Below are 23,026 nucleotides of genomic sequence, written 5' to 3'. Positions count from 1 at the left end.
CATAGTTGACATTTAGGCATGACCTCAACATTGATATTCTGCGTTTAGAAACAATCCTTATCATGTAGGTGTTAAAAAACACAAGTAATTATCCCAGAGTCGTTTCTTCACAATTCCCTTAATAGTCAACACATCATGAATCATATGCTGTCAGTAAACGTTGGTGGTAATTACTGTATTAATAAAGAGCACCAATTGTATTCTGCTAAAACAATGTCCTTTGTAGCAAATCTAAACAGTGTTCTTCAACGTAACATCAAACTACTTGGCTGACAACAATGCCAATGTTTTATAGTTTTATCATCACACATCACATTTGAGTGTCAACATGTCGCCATTATTTCCGGCGTGGGCATTGCTGCCACCCCATCCTTCCTCAGCTGTGTCTTATGTAGTTTTAGATGTGAGCCTGGCTGTTGGAATATACACCTGAGACACTCAGTGACTCATACATGTCCGGTGACCGTCCGTCCAGCGTGGCATACTGACTTCCCGATATGGCATCGTATTCACGATTCTGCGCTGTCTTAGGCGCAGAAGGTTGCAAACCCGCCGCGCTTTCACTTGTGCTGGACTTGTTCTCGCCATTCCTGCAAAAGAAATCTGCCTGGTTGCTTGTGCGTGGTTGTGCATAAATCCGTTCAATGAGTGATATCTTTTAACAATCTGACATACACATAGTAGCACAGATACGTTTAAATGAATGTGTATGACATTGATCGTATACTGCACGAACTCACTTTGGCAGAGTCGGTGATGCAGGATACCTGCATGGATGGCCAGCTCGTTTGCAATACCTCATTGATACAGACGCCACCAGTTGTTCATGATCCTTGAAAGACGCTATGTCGCATATGGCAACTCGGCAATGCACTTACTATAGAGTTGATCAGTCTTCAGTTGCCAGCCATGCAGTCATTTTCTAAGATCATTAGACGACAGTGCCACGCATCACATGGATCAAATACTTTCGAATTAGCGTGAATTTGTGAAGTGGGGACTTTTTTTAACATTTCTGGTTCAGACATTTTAGTGGCTGATCACATGCTGCAAGTTGACACTGTGCAGCACTTTGCATCGGGCCTTTGTTCATTCAACATGTCTTCTCCCATTGTCGCCCCTGGCATTTGAAACAAATACATGTAGATGTCTTATTTTAGATTGATACATCCACGTAATTATTTTAGAGTACTAAGCCTTGGAAAATTTGAGTAATGTATTAACTTAACAGTTCTCTCTGTGAAACAATTGGTTCTGTATAATCACACAGCTCCAGAGTTGTTAATATCTAGTCACACATCTGCCTCAGATGCAACATCAATTGCAACATCAATTGTATTGCTTGTACACCGAACACCAATATTCACATATAACAATGCACTTTACTTGACGTATGTCTACTTCCTCCATAGACACACCGCGCCCATCACTAAAGCCATGAATACCAGCATTGATAGAGCTCCCAACAAGCCCGCAGACAGATGTGTTATACTGTTGTCATCTAGGGAACCTGTAACAGATGAGAAGTGTTATACTGCTGTCATCTAGTGCCCCTGTAACAGATGAGATGTGTTATACTGTTGTTACCTAGGATCCCTGTAACAGATGAGGGGTGTTATACTGTTGTCATCTAGGATCCCTGTAACAGATAAGATGTGCTATATTGTTGTCATCTAGGGCACCTGTAACAGATGAGAGGTCCTTTATAAACCGTTGTCCTGCTGGAACGTCAAAATAAAACACTTCTATACGGAAATCTTTGTTGAAAATAACATTGTGACCGCATTGTGACATTCACCAGTCATATATGCAAAGGCTAGTGAAGATCGGGAAGGAGGACTTCCACCGAACATTGTAATCCTTCACTGCATCTTGGAAATCGCAACAAGTACACAACTGTGCGTTCAATGTCCATAATCTGCTGGTCACTACTGGGTGAGTATGTCTTCCTTTAAGGCAATATTTTTATCAAGTTACCTATACTTTGGAAAAGACACACATTTTCTCTTCATTTTTTGTTCATATATCTCTTGACAATGGCGTCGGTTCACTCTCAGTTTATCATTTGTGGGCAGAATGTTATATAAGGGGTTGAATGTTAACCCTAACCCTAAGGGGTTGAATGTTATATATATATAATGTCGAAGTCTTTGCACCGTTGTATAGATTATTGATTTCCTAAATTATGACCCTTGGGTATCCGGGATAGAATAGCAGACCAAGTTGTGGTTAACAGGAGTTTGTGCAGGCTGGCATGGTTGATGCACATCATTGTACCCCAAACGGAGCGTCGAACATGATGTTTAAACTCCAAATTGTCTATTCCAGACTGTTTACATTCTGCAGTCATACAACTGAAATATTGATGATTGTGGCTTCATGTAACAAACAACTGAAAGAAAACAAACATACATGTGACAGGAAAAGATACAGAACGTCAACAGTTAACATTAAATTTCCCTTATCTTGGTCTTCAGCAGACCAAGTTGTGGTTAACGGGATCAGGGGTTAGTGCTAGCTGGCATGTTTGATGCAAATCATCATTGTACTCTAGACACAGCGTCGAATATGATACTGAAACCCCCAACTGCCGATTGTAGTTTGCAGTCATACAACTGAAATATTGATGATTGTGGCTTCAAGTAACAAACAACTGAAAGAAAACAAATACATATTACACATTTGACAGGAAAAGATACAGGACGTCAACAGTTATCATTAAATTTCCCTTCAACGGTTTACATACTACTTCATATCAACTTTAACAATCACAATATTTCTTTATTAAATGTGAATAATCTTCTATGTTTTAACATGAAGTAACACTAAACGGTTAAGAATAATAATTTCAATCCATGTATATCTGGCTAAAGCCTGTACGTATGTTATACTTGTATTTGGGTTTATCTATTTTAGAGTAAATGTAATACTTTACGGTTTCATGAGCATGTTCTCAGATTTTCACATTGTTTTTTGTTTCCTACCTTGAGTGCAGTCTTGTCCTTTCCACCCTGACTGACAGCCTGATTCACATCTTCCCGTATCCCGCGGACAGACATCCACCTCTTCTTCGCACATCCGGGCTCTGCAGTTGCCCACACAGTTAGCTCCGTACTCAACTCCCTGGATACATGCTGAAAAGTATAGAATTGAAGCATACGTAATTGTGTTTTTTAACATAGTTCCATACGTCACAATCACAACACCGCAAACATCAGGACTGACAACAAACCTTCTGTACAGTCAATACCCTTCCAACCGCCTCTGCAACCATCTTCACACATCCCGCTCACTTGATCACAACTGTCTGACCAGGACTCGGCGCACTTCCTGTCGGAGCAATATTTGGAACAGCCGTCACCGTAGGAACGAAGACATTCTGTGAATAAATGACACGCGCTGCTATACCTTAACCTGTGAACATACTCAATCACATGTGTAGAAACGGGTTGTAATGAAACAATGAAATATGTCCAAAACAGTGAAAATCAAGATGGTGAAACACACCAGGACCAAGTTTAATTCAAACGCCCAAACACAACAGCCTAGAGCATGTGGAAGACAGACTTCCATTCCAGCTTGTTGCACCTGTGCACTGGCATTTGTGACTGGATTCCGAGGGGCTTGTCGCACAACATATCTGTTTTTGATGGATTTTTTCTGTGTGTTACAGAGCGAGATCTGTCCTTTACTCTGCCAGTGGCCTGGAACCTGTCCTTCAGTCTGAGTGACTGAGGGAAACATTTCTTAATTAAATGTAGAGGGTGAAGAGGGTGAGCAACACTTCTTATGGCGTCACCATCCTGTACCCATGCAATGCACTTGTTTCTGTCATGGACGCTTAACAGTCTGCGTTGTGGCATGGTGAAGAAGTTGTGGGGCTTCAATACTGTCTGTAGCTTCTTTTAAAGGAAATGTTGCCACAAGCTGCATGGGAGGTGTGTCTTCCACTGTACTAGGCTGTTGTGTTTGAGTATGTGAATTAAACATGTTGCTACTGTGTTTCAGCGCCCTTGTTTACTGCTTTTTGGCAATGTTTATTTTCAGACAAACTCAACGAAAATTGAATACGTTACTTTACTGCACGTTATAACATGTCTTAGTGCAAGTAGCAGAGGTCCTGGAAGTTCCCGTGGTCTCTAGTATGGTGATCTACCTTCTGTTGTTGGCGATCTAGAGCCTGCTTTTATACTGCATTTGTCGAAATTGTATGGTGATATTAGGTTTCACTTTCAAGGCTAGTTTTAACTCTCACTGTGATATTCTACTTGTTTACTGTCCTTCGTCTACTATCCAAAGACAGTAAACTATTTTGGTCTTATTTTAAATCATTTAATACACAACGTAATAATATCTCATGCGCAGATTGGAATGAACATTTTTATTCATTATTTCAGGGTACAAACTTTGCAGACAGCGAACAAGACTTTTATGCTTTTGTCTTTGACTTTATTGACTCTATTAATGACGAACTTATCGACAGTACAGTTGATAATGACTTTCTCGATAGAATTATTTCACATGAAGAAATTACTGAAGCTATTAATGATATGCAGCCAGGAAAAGCCCCAGGTTTCAGCGGAATACCCCTTGAGTTTCACAAATATGCACCGTCTGCGTGCTATGAGATGCTTAGATTATTATTTAATATAATTCTACAGACTGGTAATTACCCTAAAGAGTGGACGTTTGGAATTATTATCCCGATATACAAGAAAGGTGATCCTAATGAACCAGGCAACTACAGACCAATTACCCTTCTTGAAGTGGCATCGAAGATATTCGCCAAAATAATTTGCAACAGGTTATCAATTTGGGCCACGAGAGAAAATACTTTAGCTCCAGAGCAGGATTTAGAAAAGGTTTCCAGACTACCGATAATATTTTTGTCTTAGACACTGTTATAAACAAATATTTATCACTGCATAAAGGTAGACTCTACTGTGCGTTTATAGATCTAAAATCAGCTTTCGACTCAGTCCCCCGTGATGGCCTTTTGTATAAGCTATGGATTGGCAACGTTAAAGGTCGAGTCTTTAGACTTATTAGAAATATGTATGAAAACGTAAAGTCTTGTGTTCTTGTAGGAAATAATTGTACTCAATTCTTTGATTGTAATTTCGGAGTTCGTCAAGGCTGCCAGCTTTCCCCCTTTCTCTTTTCATTTTTTATCAACGACTTAGTGCAATTTCTTGAGCAGGATAATCAGTGGTCTATCAGTATCGGTATGCTGCAATTGTTTATATTACTGTTTGCAGACGACATAGTGATGATGGATAGTACAGTTAAAGGTCTCCAGAAAAGGTTAGACAAATTGTCAAGGTATTGTGATAAATGGCAGTTGCTAGTTAATTTAAATAAAAGTAAAGTTATTGTCTTTCGTAAGAAAGGTAAACTTAAAACTTATGAAAGATTGTACTATAATGGCCAACCCGTGGACATAGTGGACATATTGCTCAAAAAACTTTAGCTCTCCATGCTACTAAAGTTATCCAGTGTTTAAAGTCTAAGATATATAATTTCTATAACTTGCCTATCAACATGCTATGTCACATATTTGATGTTAAGATTCGGCCGGTTTTATTATATGGTAGCGAGGTGTGGGGTTTTCACCCCTCACCAGATGTAGAAAGAGTCCATGATCGTTTTTGTAAAAAGCTCTTATATTTACAAAGATCTGTACCGAATATTGTAGCACGTGGTGAGTTAGGTCGCCATTCACTTAGAGTTAACTGTTATGTAAAGATTATCAAGTATTGGATAAGACTCTTGTATCAAGATGATAATGTTATTCTTAAGAAAGTTTATTCCTACCAGTTATCATTAGCAAATCAGGGTTTGAGCTGTTGGGCATTAAAGGTAAAGTCGTTATTATTTGAGTATGGCTTTGGTGAAGTCTGGAGTAAGCAGGATGTTGGTGTTATAAATCATTTCATTTCCTCTTTCAAGCAGAGATGCATAGATATTGATAAGCAGCGCTGGTTTGAAGATCTCCACAGATATAACAAACTAACTTTGTACCGCTCTGTAAAACAAGAGGCAGGTTTTGAAAAGTACTTATCTTGTATTTCTGTTAAGGTTTATCGTATTGCCCTTACTGCATTCCGCTGTTCTGGCCATAGATTATTCATTGAACAGGGTAGGAAAATAGGTTTAGCCAGGGAAGAGAGACTTTGCCCCATGTGTATAGTTAGACAAATTGAATCAGAATATCACTCTTGTTTGGTATGTCCTTTTTATGACAGTCTAAGACGCTCCCTCATTCCTGCATACTACTTCACATTTCCCTCAGAAACCAAATTTCAACAGTTGTTAGCATCAAAAAATGTTCATGTATTATCACTGCTTGCAAAATATGTATTCCTAGCAGTTAAACTACGATCACGTTTTGTATTGCCAAATGTATAACTGATGTTCCAGGCGCTTTGTTGTGCTACACACTGTATTTCTCTTTTAAATGTATAATGGGCCAGTGGCCACCCATACTGTCAATAAACTCACAAACTGTCCTTCGTCGACAGGTTTTTATTATATACACATCTTCTATTTCAATCTTTAACATGTTCTCGTCGCGATATTGCTGCAATATTGCCGATGTGACGTTAAATAATAACTCACTCACTCACTTATAACATGTCGTTAAAGTGCCCATTAAGCACACACAAAGTTGCATTTACCTGAGAGCATAAATGACCTCACCACCTTTACGTTTACATATGACTATCACATCTTAGGGTGTTCGTACAGTTTTTGTTATTAGTTATACAGAATATTATATTAGTGTACAGAAAGTGTGTCTTACTGAGGGTACAGTCTGTTCCATTCCAGCCTGCTTCACAACCTCCATCACACTTTCCCGTCACACGGTCACAGCTAGAGTTGTCTCCCTTACAGTTTCTCTTTGGACAAGCCATTCTACAGTTAGCACCATAGTGGCCAAATTCACATACTGAAAGAAAAATGAATATCTGACAATAATGTGACACTTTAAATTGTGAAATTCTTGACTAAATTACATTTCTAATGAACAGGCTATTGTAAGGCCAGGATTTGTAGACATTGACGAGGAGATAACTCTTCAGCTGAAACAGTCACCCCGCACGGACCTGTATCACACTTTTCTGTTGTCCATCCAGGCAGACACACTCCACTGGGGCAGATGCCGTCCACGTAGTCGCACACCTCGCCGTCACAGTGGCAGTAGTTGTGACAGTCATCGCCAAAAGTACCACTGCTACATACTGTTGCCAAAAAAAAAAATTGCAGAAGTAAGGGTACGTAGGCAAGGTGAAACACTGTATCCTGATAATGAAATGACATATCCTTGGCTCTTGTTTGTTTGATATGTCTCCGAAAAGAATTCTATTAGTTGGACATCAACCACCAATGTTAACTTATCTTGCCCTATCGACGTCTGTTCAACAGCAACTTGGAGGACCGCTTGAAAGCAACAGGAATTACGTTCAGAAGGGCCATCAAAGTCCGTCTACTTGTAAATTGCCATCTGAGTTTGGCGTGGCTTTCAGAACAGCATGGAGTCTGAAGAAACTAGTGGAAAATCCACAATTACGATAGCTGTTTCCTGCCCCATGTAGAAGATGAACAATTAAACTGTCAATCCACAGGACACATCAAGTCAACATCTGATCACTGATGGACAGGCCGATACTGTTACAAACTAGATCCTGTCAGCCTTAATCACGACATCCTCACAGATAATCAGTTCATCTGGATGTTTTCTTTTTGAAATAATTACGAACTTGCCCGAAGGTCACCAAGTGATCTCAGCTGAGATCATAGATAAATACTAATCTTGACTGTCTTTCATGGCATGTTGTCGTAATGTACCAACACTAGCCTATTTTGTCTGAAAATGACGCTTTTGTGTCATCAATTCACACATATATCTGGTAAAGATCATATTAGTTCATTCTGATTTCCTTCCATCACAATTAAATGCATTAAGGATGTATACATTCTAAACAACCTTCACTTGCGTGTCCACTAAACTACTTACTGCACTCAAGTCTCGTTAATCGGACACCATCAGTTAAACAGCAAATTTCCGGAGTGACGAGGATGTGATACTAAATAATTGAGACTAAGTTACGTTTATTCACTTTGTTACCAAAATAACGTCAGGTCATGATTGTCGGATAAACGGGGGTCACTCATTCACTCATGTACTGTTCACAATGCAGATGATAAAATACTTTTTACCATCAACCTCCACTTCACAGAAATCCATCGTAGGTACGTTCACATTGTTAAGTTCGTTGTTGACAGTTGTTGTGTACAGGGCCAGGTAGTGCCCTTCACCAGAACACGTGACGTTCAAAACATCAGGTATGTCTGTCCCGTCTCTGTTCCCTGTCACGTTGTGGCAGTTGACTCCATCAGTTGGGGAGGCGGCAGTGTCAGCTATGTAGATCTGGATACCATTCCGACGAACTTTATCTGATCAGCATTTATAGAATTCAACATTAACTGTGCATATGTGTACAAATATTACAGAACATCATATAAACACTGCTCCCCACTAACAACTTGACTATAGTATACTTCTTACACATGTCGGAATGATAACTGTGTCTTGTTCTTTTAATATTACCTGACAGCTATGAAGATATTCTCCATAAAAACTGGGACATGAACCAAAAAAGGCCTTGGTTCCAGAAAACCTTATTTAGGGTACAACATAGGTAATGGTTGCTGAAGATGTGTACAGCCATGTGCCACACAGACCATGGTACTATTGACACTAATGCATGAACGTTTCCTGTCTCTAGCCTTATATACTCTTGCATCCGCATTATTTTCACTGCCGTTTGTGTTTGCAAAACATGAAACAGGAACGTGTACAGTATAAAATGAAGTCAAATGGTTTCCTTTTGTACTCACAGTCTTTCCTGAAGTATATTGTGACATGACGTACTCTGACCATCTCCCCAAGATCCACTCTCCACCATGCCTCTGTTATTGAGTTGTCTCTCCAGTCCGAAGAAAAGCACTGTCCATAGTTGTCGGCGCTGTTGTCACCATTTACAGCGTTGCCAGGATTCTGATAGACTGAGCTGGATGATGTGGGTTTGTTGAGTGCTATATTTCCTGTGACAAAAGACAAGGATTAAGTTCTTGATAGGCATCTGATGAAAATTTTAAAGTTCTAATATATACTGTAGACAATGTAAATATGGGCTTAAATAAATTCTACAGTGCATTAAAACCAACACATAGACGGAAAACTTCTGATTGATACATTAGAAACAAATCAATTAAACAATCTAAAATACCGTCCAAAAGAAACGCCACCAAAATAAAAATTATCATAAATATAAGTTGTGAAGATAATTGCCTGTCTGCTCAAAAACGACTGGAAACACATCCCTCTAACACGGCATATTTGTTCCCAGTAAACGTGTGCACGAGATTTTGATTATTGGTGAGTTAAATGAATTCGCACAGAAAAAATGGAAATTATGCACAACGTTACCCGTATGACATGGGGGTTTAAAACTTGACCAGATTTCTTCTCTGTCATCATACTACAGGATTGAAAGCAGGAACATGCCTCGAGTGACCACAAGAACAAAGGGTAAGAGCAATTGGTACGCAACACAGGAGCACGTGACCAGGATGCTGCAAATCCACCATGGCCAGACTTGTCACACGTCACAGACAGACTGACAGAGAGACCCAGGAGTGGTAGCCCCACGGTCACGACCCCACAGGAAGATCGACATTTACAGGTGCTTCATCAGAGAAACCGCTACCTCACAGTGGCGTCATCAAGCGCCAACAGCCTTGGACATGCAGTCAGCAGACAGAAAGTAGGAAGACGACTGCGTCAGCATGGTATTCGTGCCTATCGACGTTTCAAGGCCATAAAGTTAACGCTCCGACACCAACGTGCCAAATTGAGGTGGGCCAGGACCGTAATGCAGTGGCAGCTGCGAAACTGGCGACGAGTGCTCTTCAGTGACGAGAGCACCTCCAAGCTCTCCATATCTGATGGTCGTTTTCGAATCTATCTACGTCGGGGCGAATGGACAGCACCTGCTTACATCCAAGAAGTTGAACATTAAGCGTACGAGTTATGGTCTTGTGGGGAGCAGACGACAGATCTCGTCATCATCAAAGGTTGTCTCAACGCACGTCGTTACAGGGACGAGATTTTACGGTCTGTGATGCTACCTTACCTGTTTCATCAGGACAACGCCACTAGTGGCTTAGCTTCCTCAAAATTAACAACTTCAACCTGCAACCTAACCCAACCCAACAACTTCAACATTGGCCAGCGAGATCACCCGCTCTGTCTCCAATCGAACACATCTGGGACCAAATGGGGCAAAGTATTTGGAAATGTTAACAGCCTCGATTGACCATGGACACTTTGGCACTTGCCCTGCAAGAGGAATAGCGTCGAATCCCAAATGATGACGTCAGAAGGCTCATACTCAGTTCGACGCCGCGATAGAACCTGCATCACAGGTCAGGGTGGTCACACACGATATTGAATCATCTGTGTTGTTCAGGACAGTCTAAGACCTTAAAGACGAATCAGCGTTGGCGATCGAATACTGGACACTGCATCCGTGTGTCAAAAAAGTGTTTTTTTCTGTTGTTTGTTTTTCAAATTATTTTATTTATTTTAATTCAGTAGGTGTGCAGTTGATTACAGTTGTCAACGTAGAGCATGTTCATGTAAATATGGGATGCATTATCGTTACACAGACCACCTTCCATAGGAATCTAACAAATGTAATCACTTCACCGTGACTTTTTTAACATTATGATTGTTGACTGAAAAAGCCGTAAGTTTAATCCTGAACAGAAGGTAGCTAATATATTCAATAATCTATGAAACCTACTTCCAGTCGCCATGTTAATAATTGTAAAAATGTTTTGTTTGTTGGTTTTCTTTTGTATTGCCGTACCCAGCAATATTCCGTTTGTAAATACCCGAATTTGGGTCAGACAATCCGGTGACCAACAACATAGGCATCAGTTGTTTCAAAGGCATTTAGAAGTTGGAGGAATCAAACTAAAAGTGCTTTATGGTTCGTTGTGACCTTGTATAATAAAGAAGTTGAACCATAAAGCACTTTTAACATAGGCATCGATCTGCGAAACTGAGGTAGGATGTGTCAGCCAAGGCAACGAGCCTAACCACCCAATACCGTGGCTCTCCTGTTGAGACAAGCATAGGTCGCTAAATTCTTTACTGTTCTAAAACTTAAAGCTACAATATTGCTGTTTGAGATGAATAAATGTAGCAAAGGTTCCGATGGTCGATATCACTTACCTTTATTGCATGTTACTCCGGATCAACCCGTGTCACAATCTCCAGGACGACAGCCACTGGTAGCATTACATTTGTCTAAAGGACAGTGACACTGGTAACCGCACTCATAGCCGTATGTTCCTTCTGGGCAGATTCCTGTAACATATATTTAAATGTTCTACTAGAAGCGGACAACACGGACATGGTAGGTAGCTTTAGGGCGACTTTAGGCCTTAAAATGCCTATATGAACCTAACACTTTACAAACAGTTATTTATGTTGAGTTAAACAATGTCATACTTCGTTTTAACAAGATCATGTACAGTGAGGAGAGTCGTCGGACCGTGAAGTGAACCAATCTATTCGTAACTCAGCCTACCAACAGAACAGCTGCTTGTATTTGAAGTGTATGTATGTGTGTGTCAGTTTTTAGAATGTTTTGTGACTCCGGTGTTGCTGAGAGTGGATTGAGTGTAAATAGAGTTAAAAGGAACAAAATATCTCACGGTAAGACAGGTGGAGTCAAAGAAATTATGATAAGGTGGAAGCCAGAAAAACAGATGTCACAGATGATTAAATCAACAAAGTCTTAAGCACTGGGCTGGGCAGGTATTTTCCCTGGTCACGGTTGATCTGAGAGCGGAATGATTTGATGTCCTTGGCCATTTGTAGCTTAGTGACTGTTAGTGGATAGATCGTTGGTAGAATGTGTGGCCTTGGTTCTTGCTGATGGTAGATTTCTGGTCTAGTGTTTTTAGCCATATTCTATGGTGAAAATCTTCGTCGTTGCAGCTTGAAAGTTGTTAATGTATAGCCTACATTCACATGAATAAAGACAATTGTAAAAACATAGTCTTGTTGTTTGGGGGTATAAAGGTTTCGGCAATGTACTGGACGCCACAGTCGAAGGGGATCTGGTATATACATCCTCTGGAGTATGAACGGAAGCGGTTGGTGCCTGATGACTTACAACAGAGAAGTTGTTTATCCAACCTGTACGGATCAAGAAGTACATTCTTGCCTGTAGCATAGGTAACACTGATTACAGTATTGGAATTCCTATATAATATAGTCAGTAAATGTAATACCTCGACAGTCAGATCATTACGGTCATTACAATATAATTCACATTACTAGCCAAATCAATAAATTTAGGAGTAAAAACTTGTCATCGAAGGACAGTAAAAGGTACTAGATTATCACAGCTCCTAATTGTAAACTAGTATGCTATGGCAAAAATAAAAAAAATCGGGCCATACATCAAATGAAGGTTGATCACCATGCTTAGGGACCGTTGGGCTACATAATATAGGTAAGACATATAAATTTACATATGTTGACATTGTCGTTGCAATGTGTCAAGCTGACATAATAGCTTACTGTATGTCAACGATGTCAGGTAGTTCAGATGTGTATTCAAATATAGATCATAACATCATAACATGCACCCCTTTAAGATTGCAAATAGAGTTCGTGTGTTACCGCTACATTCTCAAAAACATGTCACGAATATGCATTTGCGGCTGAAACATTCCTAGTAGACGTGTAATGGGATCAACATTACAAACTTGTCTTCTGCTTCTCAGTTGCTTCATACCTGCCCTGGGAAACACGTAAGGAGAGAAACAAGAAATCCCTGATGAAAAGATAATAAACTTCGAGGAGGTTTCATGGTAACAATACCACACCATGGTTCAAATTGAAGGGGAGACTATGGTGGCTGATTCGGGCCATCGCTTTATCGCCCTGTAAAATCAAGGCGACATTGCGACAAAGCGATAGCACGACACGACATTGCGATACGCCGACACGATATAGCGATATTGCGATACGGCCAGAAAACGAAATAGCGAAAACCTGACACGATATAGCGATAACACGACACGAAATAGCGATATCACGACACGAAATGGCGATAACAAGACACGAAATAACGATAACTAGACACGAAATGGCGATATCCCGACACGAAATAGCGATATCACGACACGAAATGGCGATAAAACTGGGCGACATTGCGATATGGCGATAACGCGAAAAGGCGACATTGCGATATAGAGACACGATATGGTGATACAGCGACATTGCGATAACGCGAAAAGGCGACATTGCGATATAGAGACACGATATGGCGATACAGCGATATTGCGATAAAGCGATACAGCGACATTGCAATATAGCGATACAGCAATATAGCGATATAGCGACAATGCGATTTGGCGATACAGCGACATTGCGATATGACGATATTGCTCCCTTTCCATTTGTGAAATGTGGAAAAGTGGATACATTTATTCACTTTTAGAATCTAATATGTGGAGTATGGGATTAAACATCTGGTTAATAAAAAATAATGTACATGATTAATGTTCATGGGTTTCAGTCTATCACTACAGACATTTATAGATTAAGAAAGTCTGGGTCTTGTAGTTGTTATTGCATGATGCCTCTGGAAGACGATTTGGAAACAAACATTTAAAATTATGTGTGGCCATGGTATGGTTTTCCGAAAGTCTACGTCTTGCCGTGTCAAGTTAATGTTTAGTACTAATGTCATGATTTTTATCAGTTCATAATGCACAAAGTGCAATTTTGAAATATACTAGTATACCTCAATGTGCTAGGCTCGTTCACAGCACATCATCCTGCCGCCGACTGGTATATACTGGATGAAGAACGTGCTTTACGTGTGCATTCTGGTAATATCTCATGTTTATTTATTTATTTATTTATTTATTTATTTATTTATTTATTTATTTATTTATTTATTTATTTATTTATTTATTTATTTATTTATTTATTTATTTATTTATTTACTTATTTATTTATTTATTTATTTATTTATTTATTTATTTATTTGTTTATTTATGTATTTATTTATTTATTTATTTATTTATTTATTTAAAATCAGAACCTTATCTTTTACTTGTTAAAGTTAACACTTTCTCGATTTGGTTGTAGCTTAGAAGTTCGTTTTAAAGTACGACAATGATTAATTTGTGCACGTGGCCGATAATACCGCTTAACCGTTATATTGCCATACGAGCTTCACAGTACTATATATTGCGGTACACTTTTCGCGAACCGGTTCACCCGATACGATCTGCCATTTTTGTGATGTAGCCAAACTACTAATAATATTCGTATTTCCTTTACATCATTATATATTAATACACTCCGTATTGGGTCCTCTTATGTTCCTTGTTTAGATAAATGAATCACTTATTGGTATCAAGCAACATACTTTTATTTGCTGATGATACCTCCCTTTACATAATCATACGTAAACCCACCGATGCACCAAGAATATTGAACAGTGATCTTACTAATCTGTCTGAATGAAGAAATGAATTGCAGGTGCCGTTTAGTCCCCCAAAACCAGTGACTACGTTATTCACTGAAAGGCAATACCTAGAGCGAAAACAGATTTAATGATGGATGACTATCATAAACATTTAGGGCTACGATTTCAAAGCAATGGTATATAGAATATGCAAATCGAATATTAGGTAAAGAAACTAGTCCTATAATATATTGCTTTTGGAGTCTTAAATATGCACTAATGAACTAAACAGAAAGACTGTATATATCATTCCTCCTTCCTGTCTTTGAATACTGTGACTTCATTTGGGACAACTGATCCCAAGAAGAAGGATCACTACTAGAAAAATTACACCTTGATGCTCATCGTACCTAAAGGGAGGCCATCGTGGGTATCAGTCATTAAACAAATGACGAGGAAACATGTATGCCATCTCTCTTCCAAAGGAGGAAGAATCATAAATTGTTTATTTTTGATAAGATGGTACATGTCTAACGCCAGAGCACTTAACAAGATAAGCTCCACAAGAAGTGGGTAAAAATACTCACTATTTCCTTCATAATGCCAAAGATACTCAAGACAGCCAGAACAAAAACAACTGGACGAGTTTAACACTATAACACTCTCTTCTTCCATTAGTCATACAAGGCTTCAATAATCTGAACGAAAATGTAAATCGGCAGAGTTATTGTCTAAATTTAAATTATATATTACTTATTACACTCTCATTTTCAGAGCTATAAATACTTTAATTATTGCCACGCGCTTTTTCCAAATTATCATGTCCAAACTGAGACTCGAGTTCCCAACATTAGAGCAAAGCATTCAGAATCATGTTCATTTGATCTCTCCTACAATCACACCTGATTAGCAACTGACTAGTGGCATTGTTTCAAAAGAAATGTAACAATAATTTTATGACCTTAAACCATGTGTTCCACTTTCACAATGTATTGCAATACATATTGCAGTACGACGACGTATATCACAAAACATCGCTATACGAACATTTTGGTAACACCCAACCCTGCTAATGTCTATTTCGAGAAAATCGGTAAATATCTCAAACATTTCTACATTTAGTGCAATATTTTTGTCCTTATGTATGGAACAATGTGTCGACGTTGTTCCATTATTCTTTAGTTAGTGGTAATATGACGCCGCAGTTACACAGATGGTAAGAGATAAGAGGTACGTTTTAAATAGTAATTACCACCCCACCATTCAAATACAACACTGACATGGTCAGAAAGCAAACAAACAAACAAACATACATCTTTTTTTCTGTTTGTTTCCAAATCGTTTACCAGAGGGATCATGCTATAACAACTACAAGACCTACACTTTCTTAATCCATAAATATCTGTAGAGACAGATTGAAACCCATGTGCATTAATCATATACATTGTATTTCATCAACTAGATGTTTCACCCAAAAAAACATTTATATCCCCGTAAATTGTACCTTTCCAGTAAAATTCTATTGCTCTAGCCCCAACAAACCTAAACTAAAGTCAAATCCACCCAATTTGGTACAAAATTGTTTAATTGTTTAATCTAATCATGTGTAATATTGTATCTCGGACTGTTTAATTGGGCTGTCTCCTCAAACGCTGAAGGTCATCAGTGGGTCCACAATACTGTATTCGGCGTCAAATATATTTTGCTTTAAATTCTTTAAATTCTGAGAGTGACTTACTATACTTACTGAAATTAATTCAGGGTACAATGTAATATTTTCTTATATATAGATACAAGAATAAAAAGTCTTCTACAACTTTTTCTTTATGATCATATTTTCATTTCGTAAAGAAGAAAAAAAACGGCACAGTATGATGCCAAATCCGTTCTTGTGAAATCCTATAGCCTACAAAGTTAGCATGACCATGGCCTGCACAACTATCACAGTTTGAAATATGTCATCACTCATCGTGCTTTTGGATGAGCTATAGCTATTTCTGTAAACTGGATGGTTTTACAAATGCGTTTATCTCACATACTCCACCTATCAGATTCTAAAACTGAATCAGCTTTCCCGCTTTTCCATATTTCATAAATGGAAAGGAAGCAATATCGCAATATCGCAATGTCGCTGTATCGCTATGTCGCAACATCGCTGTATCGCCATATCGTGTCTCTATATTGCAATGTCGCCTTTTCGCGTTATCGCCATATCGCAATGTCGCCCAGTTTAATCGCCATTTCGTGTCGTCATATCGCTATTTCGTGTCGTGTTATCGCTATATCGTGTCAGGTTTTCGCTATTTCGTTTTCTGGCCGTATCGCAATATCGCTATATCGTGTCGGCGTATCGCAATGTCGTGTTGTGCTGTCGCTTTGTCGCAATGTCGCCTGGATTTTACAGGGCGATAAAGCGATGGCCCGAATCAGCCACCATAATAAATGGAAAGGAAGCAATATCGCAATATCGCAATATCGCAATGTCGCTGTATCGCCATATCGTGTCTCTATATCGCAATGTCGCCTTTTTCGCGTTATTGCCATATCGCAATGTCGCCCAGTTTTATCGCCATTTCGTGTCGTGATATCGCCATTTCGTGTCGTGATATCGTCATTTCGTGTCGTGTTATCGCCATTTCGTGTCGTGATATCGCCATTTCGTGTCGTGATATCGCCATTTCGTGTCGGGTTTTCGCTGTTTCGTTTTCTGGCCATATTGCAATATCGCTATATCGTGTCGGCGTATCCCAATGTCGTGTCGTGCTATCGCTTTGTCGCAATGTCGCCTGGATTTTACAGGGCGATAAAGCGATGGCCCGAATCAGCCACCATAGAAAACGAAACAGCGAAAACCCGACATGATATAGCGATAACACGACACGAAATAGCGATATCATGACACGAAATGGCGATATCACGACACGAAATGGCGATAACAAGACACGAAATAACAATAACTAGACACGAAATGGCGATATCACGACACGAAATGGCGATAAAACTGGGCGACATTGCGATATGGCGATAACGCGAAAAGGCAACATTGCGATATAGAGACACGATATGGCGATACAGCGATATTGCGACATAGCGATACAGCGACATTGCGATATTGCGATATTGCTTCCTTTCCATTTATGAAATATGGAAAAGCGGGTAAGCTGATTCAGTTTTAGAATCTGATAGGTGGAGTATGTGAGATAAACGCATTTGTAAAACCATCCAGTTTACAGAAATAGCTATAGCTCATCCAAAAGCACGATGAGTGATGACATATTTCAAACTGTGATAGTTGTGCAGGCCATGGTCATGCTAACTTTGTAGGCTATAGGATTTCACAAGAACGGATTTGGCATCATACTGTGCCGTTTTTTTTTCTTCTTTACGAAATGAAAATATGATCATAAAGAAAAAGTTGTAGAAGACTTTTTATTCTTGTATCTATGTATAAGAAAATATTACATTGTACACTGAATTAATTTCAGTAAGTATAGTAAGTCACTCTCAGAATTTAAAGAATTTAAAGCAAAATATATTTGACGACGAATACAGTATTGTGGACCCACTGATGACCTTCAGCGTTTGAGGAGACAGCCCAATTAAACAGTCCGAGATACAATATTACACATGATTAGATTAAACAATTTGATACAAAATTGGGTGGAATTGACTTTATTTTAGGTTTGTTGAGGCTAGAGCAATAGAATTTTACAGGAAAGGTACATGTACGGGGATGTAAATGTTTTTGGGGTGAAACATCTAGTTAATAAAATACAATGTATATGATTAATGCACATGGGTTTCAATCTATCTCTACAGATATTTATAGATTAAGAAAGTGTAGGTCTTGTAGTTGTTATAGCATGATCCCTCTGGTAAACGATTTGAAAACAGGTAAAAACGTGTATGTATGTTTGTTTGTTTGTTTGCTTTCTGACCATGCCAATGTTGTATTTGAATGGTGGGGTGGTTAATACTATTACAACGTCGACACATTGTTCCATACATAAGGCCAAAAAATATTTCACTAAATGTAAAAATGTTTGAGATATTTATCGATTTTTTTCTAAATAGTCATTAGCAGGGTTGGGTGTTACCAAAATGTTCGTATTGCGATGTTTTGTGATATACGTTGGCATACTGCAATATGTATTGCAATACATTGTGAAAGTGGAACACATGGTTTAAGGTCATGAAATTACTGTTTCATTTCTTTTGAAACAATGCCACTAGCCAGTTAGGAATCAGGTGTGATTGTAGGACAGATCAAATGAACATGTTTCTGAATGCTTTGCTCTAATGTTTGGAACTCGAGAAAAAGCGTCTGCAGCAGGGTCAACCATTTCGGTTTGTTTATCCCCACAACAAGTGCCCTACCAATCTATTTTCTTTAATTCACATGGTTTAAAATTCATGCTAGTACAATCATATGACCAATAAACGTTTTCGAAACTAAAAATATGCGGTTTAAACAGTATTTATTCAAAAAAAAAGAGAGAAAAGACATCAGAAAGACAACAGAGAACCCACAAAAAGGAATGGCAAACAGATCGAACAAGGCCTGTATTGATGCCTCTCCCAAGAGAAAACAGCTTAAACGAATTAAACACGATTAAGAGACTGTAAAAGGATATATAATTCAATGAGGCAATTTTCAAAACCAAGAAAACGAGTTTATGTGTTATTTAGCCATACGTTTGGAGTTGAATTATGAAATGATAAATGGATGTAAGAAGTAATTCTGCATGAATATTGGATACGTTATCTTTGCCACAGATTATTTCTTCAACAGAGAATCTATTGCGGTTGAAGTACTGGTTTTATTATGTCTGATATGACGAAATACAGGGCCAAAAGTGAAGTACGGGGTATCTTCTGTTAAAAAGCCACATTGGTATGAACTGTTTTCCTTTTATGTCTTTCGAAATGGTATAAGTTTAAAACACTACACCCAGTCTCAGTTTGGACATGATAATTTGGAAAAAGCGCGTGGCAATAATCAAAGTATTTGTAGCTTTGAAAATGAAAGTGTAATAAGTAAGATATAATTTAAATTTATACAATAACTCTGCCGATTTACATAGTCGTCCAGATTATTGAAGCCTTGTATGACTAATGGAAGAAGAGAGTGTTATAGTGTTAAACTCGTCTAGTTGTTTTTGTTCTGGCTGTCTTGAGTATCTTTGGCATTATGAAGGCAATAGTGAGTATTTTTGCCCACTTCTTGTGGAGCTTATCTTGTTAAGTACTCTGGCGTTAAACATGTACCATCTTATCAAAAATAAACCATTTATGATTCTTTCTCCTTTGAAAGAGAGATGGCATACATGTTTCTTCGTCATTTGTTTAATGACTGATACCCACGATGGCCTCGCTTAAGGTACGATGAGCATCAAGGTGTAATCTTTCTAGTACTGATCCTTCTTCTTGGGATCAGTTGTCCCAAATGAAGTCACAGTATTCAAAGACAGGAAGGAGGAATGATATATACAGTCTTTCTGTTTAGTTTATTAGTTCACATTTAAGATTCCAAAAGCAATATATTATAGGACTAGTTTCTTTACTTCATATTCGATTTGCATATTCTATATACCATTGCTTTGAAATCGTAGCCCTAAATGTTTATGATAGTCATCCATCATTAAATCTGTTTTCGCTCTAGGTATTGTCTTTCAGTGAATAACGTAGTCACTGGTTTGGGGGGATTAAACGACACCTGCAATTCATTTCTTCATTCAGACAGATTAGCAAGATCACTGTTCAACATTCTTGGTGCATCTTTGGGGTTACGTATGATTATGTAAAGGGAGGTATCATCAGCAAATAAAGGTATGTTGCTTGATACCAATAAGTGATTCATTTATCTAAACAAGGAACATAAGAGGACCCAATACGGAGTGTATTAATATATAATGATATAAAGGAAATACGAATATTATTAGTAGTTTGGCTACATCACAAAAATGGCAGATCGTATCGGGTGAACCGGTTTGCGAAATATAGTACTGTGAAGCTCGTATGGCAATATAACGGTTAAGCGGTATTATCGGCCACGTCCACAAATTAATCATTGTCGTACTTTAAAACGAACTTCTAAGCTACAACCAAATCGAGAAAGTGTTAACTTTAACAAGTAAAAGATAAGGTTCTAATTTTAAATAAATAAATAAATAAATAAATAAATAAATAAATACATAAATAAATAAATAAATAAATAAATAAATAAATAAATAAATAAATAAATAAATAAATAAATAAATAAGTAAATAAATAAATAAATAAATAAATAAATAAATAAATAAATAAATAAATAAATAAATAAATAAATAAATAAATAAATAAATAAATAAATAAATAAATGAATAAATAAATAAATAAATAAATAAATAAACATGAGATGTTACTAGAATGCGCACGTAAAGCACGTTCTTCATCCAGTATATACCAGTCGGCGGCAGGATGATGTGCTCTAAACGAGCCTAGCACATTGAGGTATACTAGTATATTTCAAAATTGCACTTTGTGCATTATGAACTGATAAAAATCATGACATTACTACTAAACATTAACTTGACACGGCAAGACGTAGACTTTCGGAAAACGGGAAATCACCTTCATTAATCCTTTTGTGCACATTACCATGGCCACACATGAGTTTAACTGTTAATTTGTTTCCAAATCGTCTTCCAGAGGCATCATGCAATAACAACTACAAGACCCAGACTTTCTTAATCTAAAAATATCTGCAGAGATAGACTGAAACCCATGAACATTAATCATGTAAATTACTTTTTATTAGCCAGATGTTTAATCCCATACTTCACATATTAGATTCTAAAAGTGAATAAATGTATCCACTTTTCCACATTTCACAAATGGAAAGGGAGCAATATCGTCATATCGCAATGTCGCTGTATCGCTATATCGCTGTGTCGCTATATCGCAATGTCGCTGTATCGCTTTATCGCAATGTCGCAATATCGCCATATCGTGTCTCTATATCGCAATGTCGCCTTTTCGCGTTATCGCAATCTCGCTGTATCGCCATATCGTGTCTCAATATCGCAATGTCGCCTTTTCGCGTTATCGCAATATCGCAATGTCGCCCAGTTTTATCGCCATTTCGTGTCGTGTTATCGCCATTTCGTGTCGCCGTATCGCCATTTCGTGTCGCCGTATCGCCATTTCGTGTCGTGTTATCGCTATATCGTGTCGTGTTTTCGCTATTTCGTTTTCTGGCTGTATCGCAATATCGCTATATCGTGTCGCCGTATCGCAATGTCGTGTCGTGCTATCGCTTTGTCGCGATGTCGCCTTGATTTTGCCTGGCGATAAAGCGATGGCCCGAATCAGCCACCATAGGAGACCATTGTCAGGACTGATGTCTTCCTTATCACAAGGAATGTGTTGCACACGCCACTTGGAAAACATGTAATTTTTTTTGTTGGGTTTGTTTGTTGGTGGGGTTTTTTGACAAGGAAGTGCACCTCCTCTCTGTATTACATAAGCGTTCCTACGATCATTAAGCAGCATAGCGTGTAGTCATCACTACATGATCTCATGTACTGACATCTGTTTTGCCTTTCCTTTTCAGTTAATTAGTTAGTTGGGTTTTCCGCCTAGAGAGTTGAGATTAAAATACGATGTGCTTTTGAGACTGACATCCAGTGATCGAGGGGAAAATACCAGCGCTTTGAGCATGCACTTGTGCGTGGATATGTGCGCTATATAAATATCCTATATCCTTTCCTATCCTATACCTTTCAGCAATGTCACGGCTGGGGGACACCGGAAATGGCCATCACACATTGTACTCACGGATATTGTACACACTACAGCGTGAGGAGTGAACGCTTTCGCCACTGGGCTACCCCATCATCTGACTTCTTCTGGAGCTTTGGTAAACACGCTATAAACACCAGCATACTTAAAGTAAAAGTGACGAAGGGTGATAACATTAGTACAATTACATAGCGACGTCTATGAATATGTGTATGTCTGGTTCTCAAGGACTCACTATTGTACAGATTGGCACCATCCCACAGTTTAACATAGACGTCCTAACCAAACACACTATTATGTCAACACTCCGATTATCAGGCAGGGCAACAACAAGTTAGCTTCTTTTGAGAATGTTCAGTTACAACATGGTCATCCTATGGTTTACTATGGACGTCGTTGTTGTATCAGTCTGCCCTGACACAGTGTCCTGGTCAGTCGTTGTTGTATGAGTCTATTCCCACACAGTGTACTGGTCAGTCGTTGTGTGTATGAGTCTACTCCCACACAGTGTACTGACCAGTCGTCGTTGTATCTGTCTATTCCCACACAGTGTACTGGTCAGTCGTTGTTGAATCAGTGTATTCTCACACAGTGTACTGACAAGTCGTCGTTGTATAAGTCTACTCCCACACAGTGTACTGACCAGTCGTCGTTGTATCTGTCTATTCCCACACAGT

General features: G+C 38.6%; 1 protein-coding gene across 1 annotated transcript in view; it reads right to left on the bottom strand.

Moving 5' to 3' along the window:
- Window positions 1-1,397: 1,397 nt before the first annotated feature.
- LOC137291161 (multiple epidermal growth factor-like domains protein 10) overlaps window positions 1,398-23,026 on the bottom strand; it is a 33,935-nt gene continuing 12,306 nt past the window's right edge. The window contains exons 4-10 of the mRNA XM_067822451.1: window positions 8,902-9,108; window positions 8,221-8,457; window positions 7,107-7,241; window positions 6,803-6,949; window positions 3,233-3,379; window positions 2,985-3,134; window positions 1,398-1,510 (exon numbers count right to left, since the gene is read on the bottom strand). Coding sequence (XP_067678552.1) covers window positions 1,398-1,510; window positions 2,985-3,134; window positions 3,233-3,379; window positions 6,803-6,949; window positions 7,107-7,241; window positions 8,221-8,457; window positions 8,902-9,108 — 1,136 coding nt within the window. The remainder of the gene's footprint in view (window positions 1,511-2,984; window positions 3,135-3,232; window positions 3,380-6,802; window positions 6,950-7,106; window positions 7,242-8,220; window positions 8,458-8,901; window positions 9,109-23,026) is intronic.

Source organism: Haliotis asinina, chromosome 7 (genome assembly GCF_037392515.1).
Source record: "Haliotis asinina isolate JCU_RB_2024 chromosome 7, JCU_Hal_asi_v2, whole genome shotgun sequence".
Classification (NCBI taxonomy): Eukaryota; Metazoa; Mollusca; class Gastropoda; order Lepetellida; family Haliotidae; genus Haliotis; species Haliotis asinina.
The sequence above is the reverse complement of the archived record's forward strand: the minus strand, read 5'-3'. Positions and strand labels throughout refer to the sequence as shown.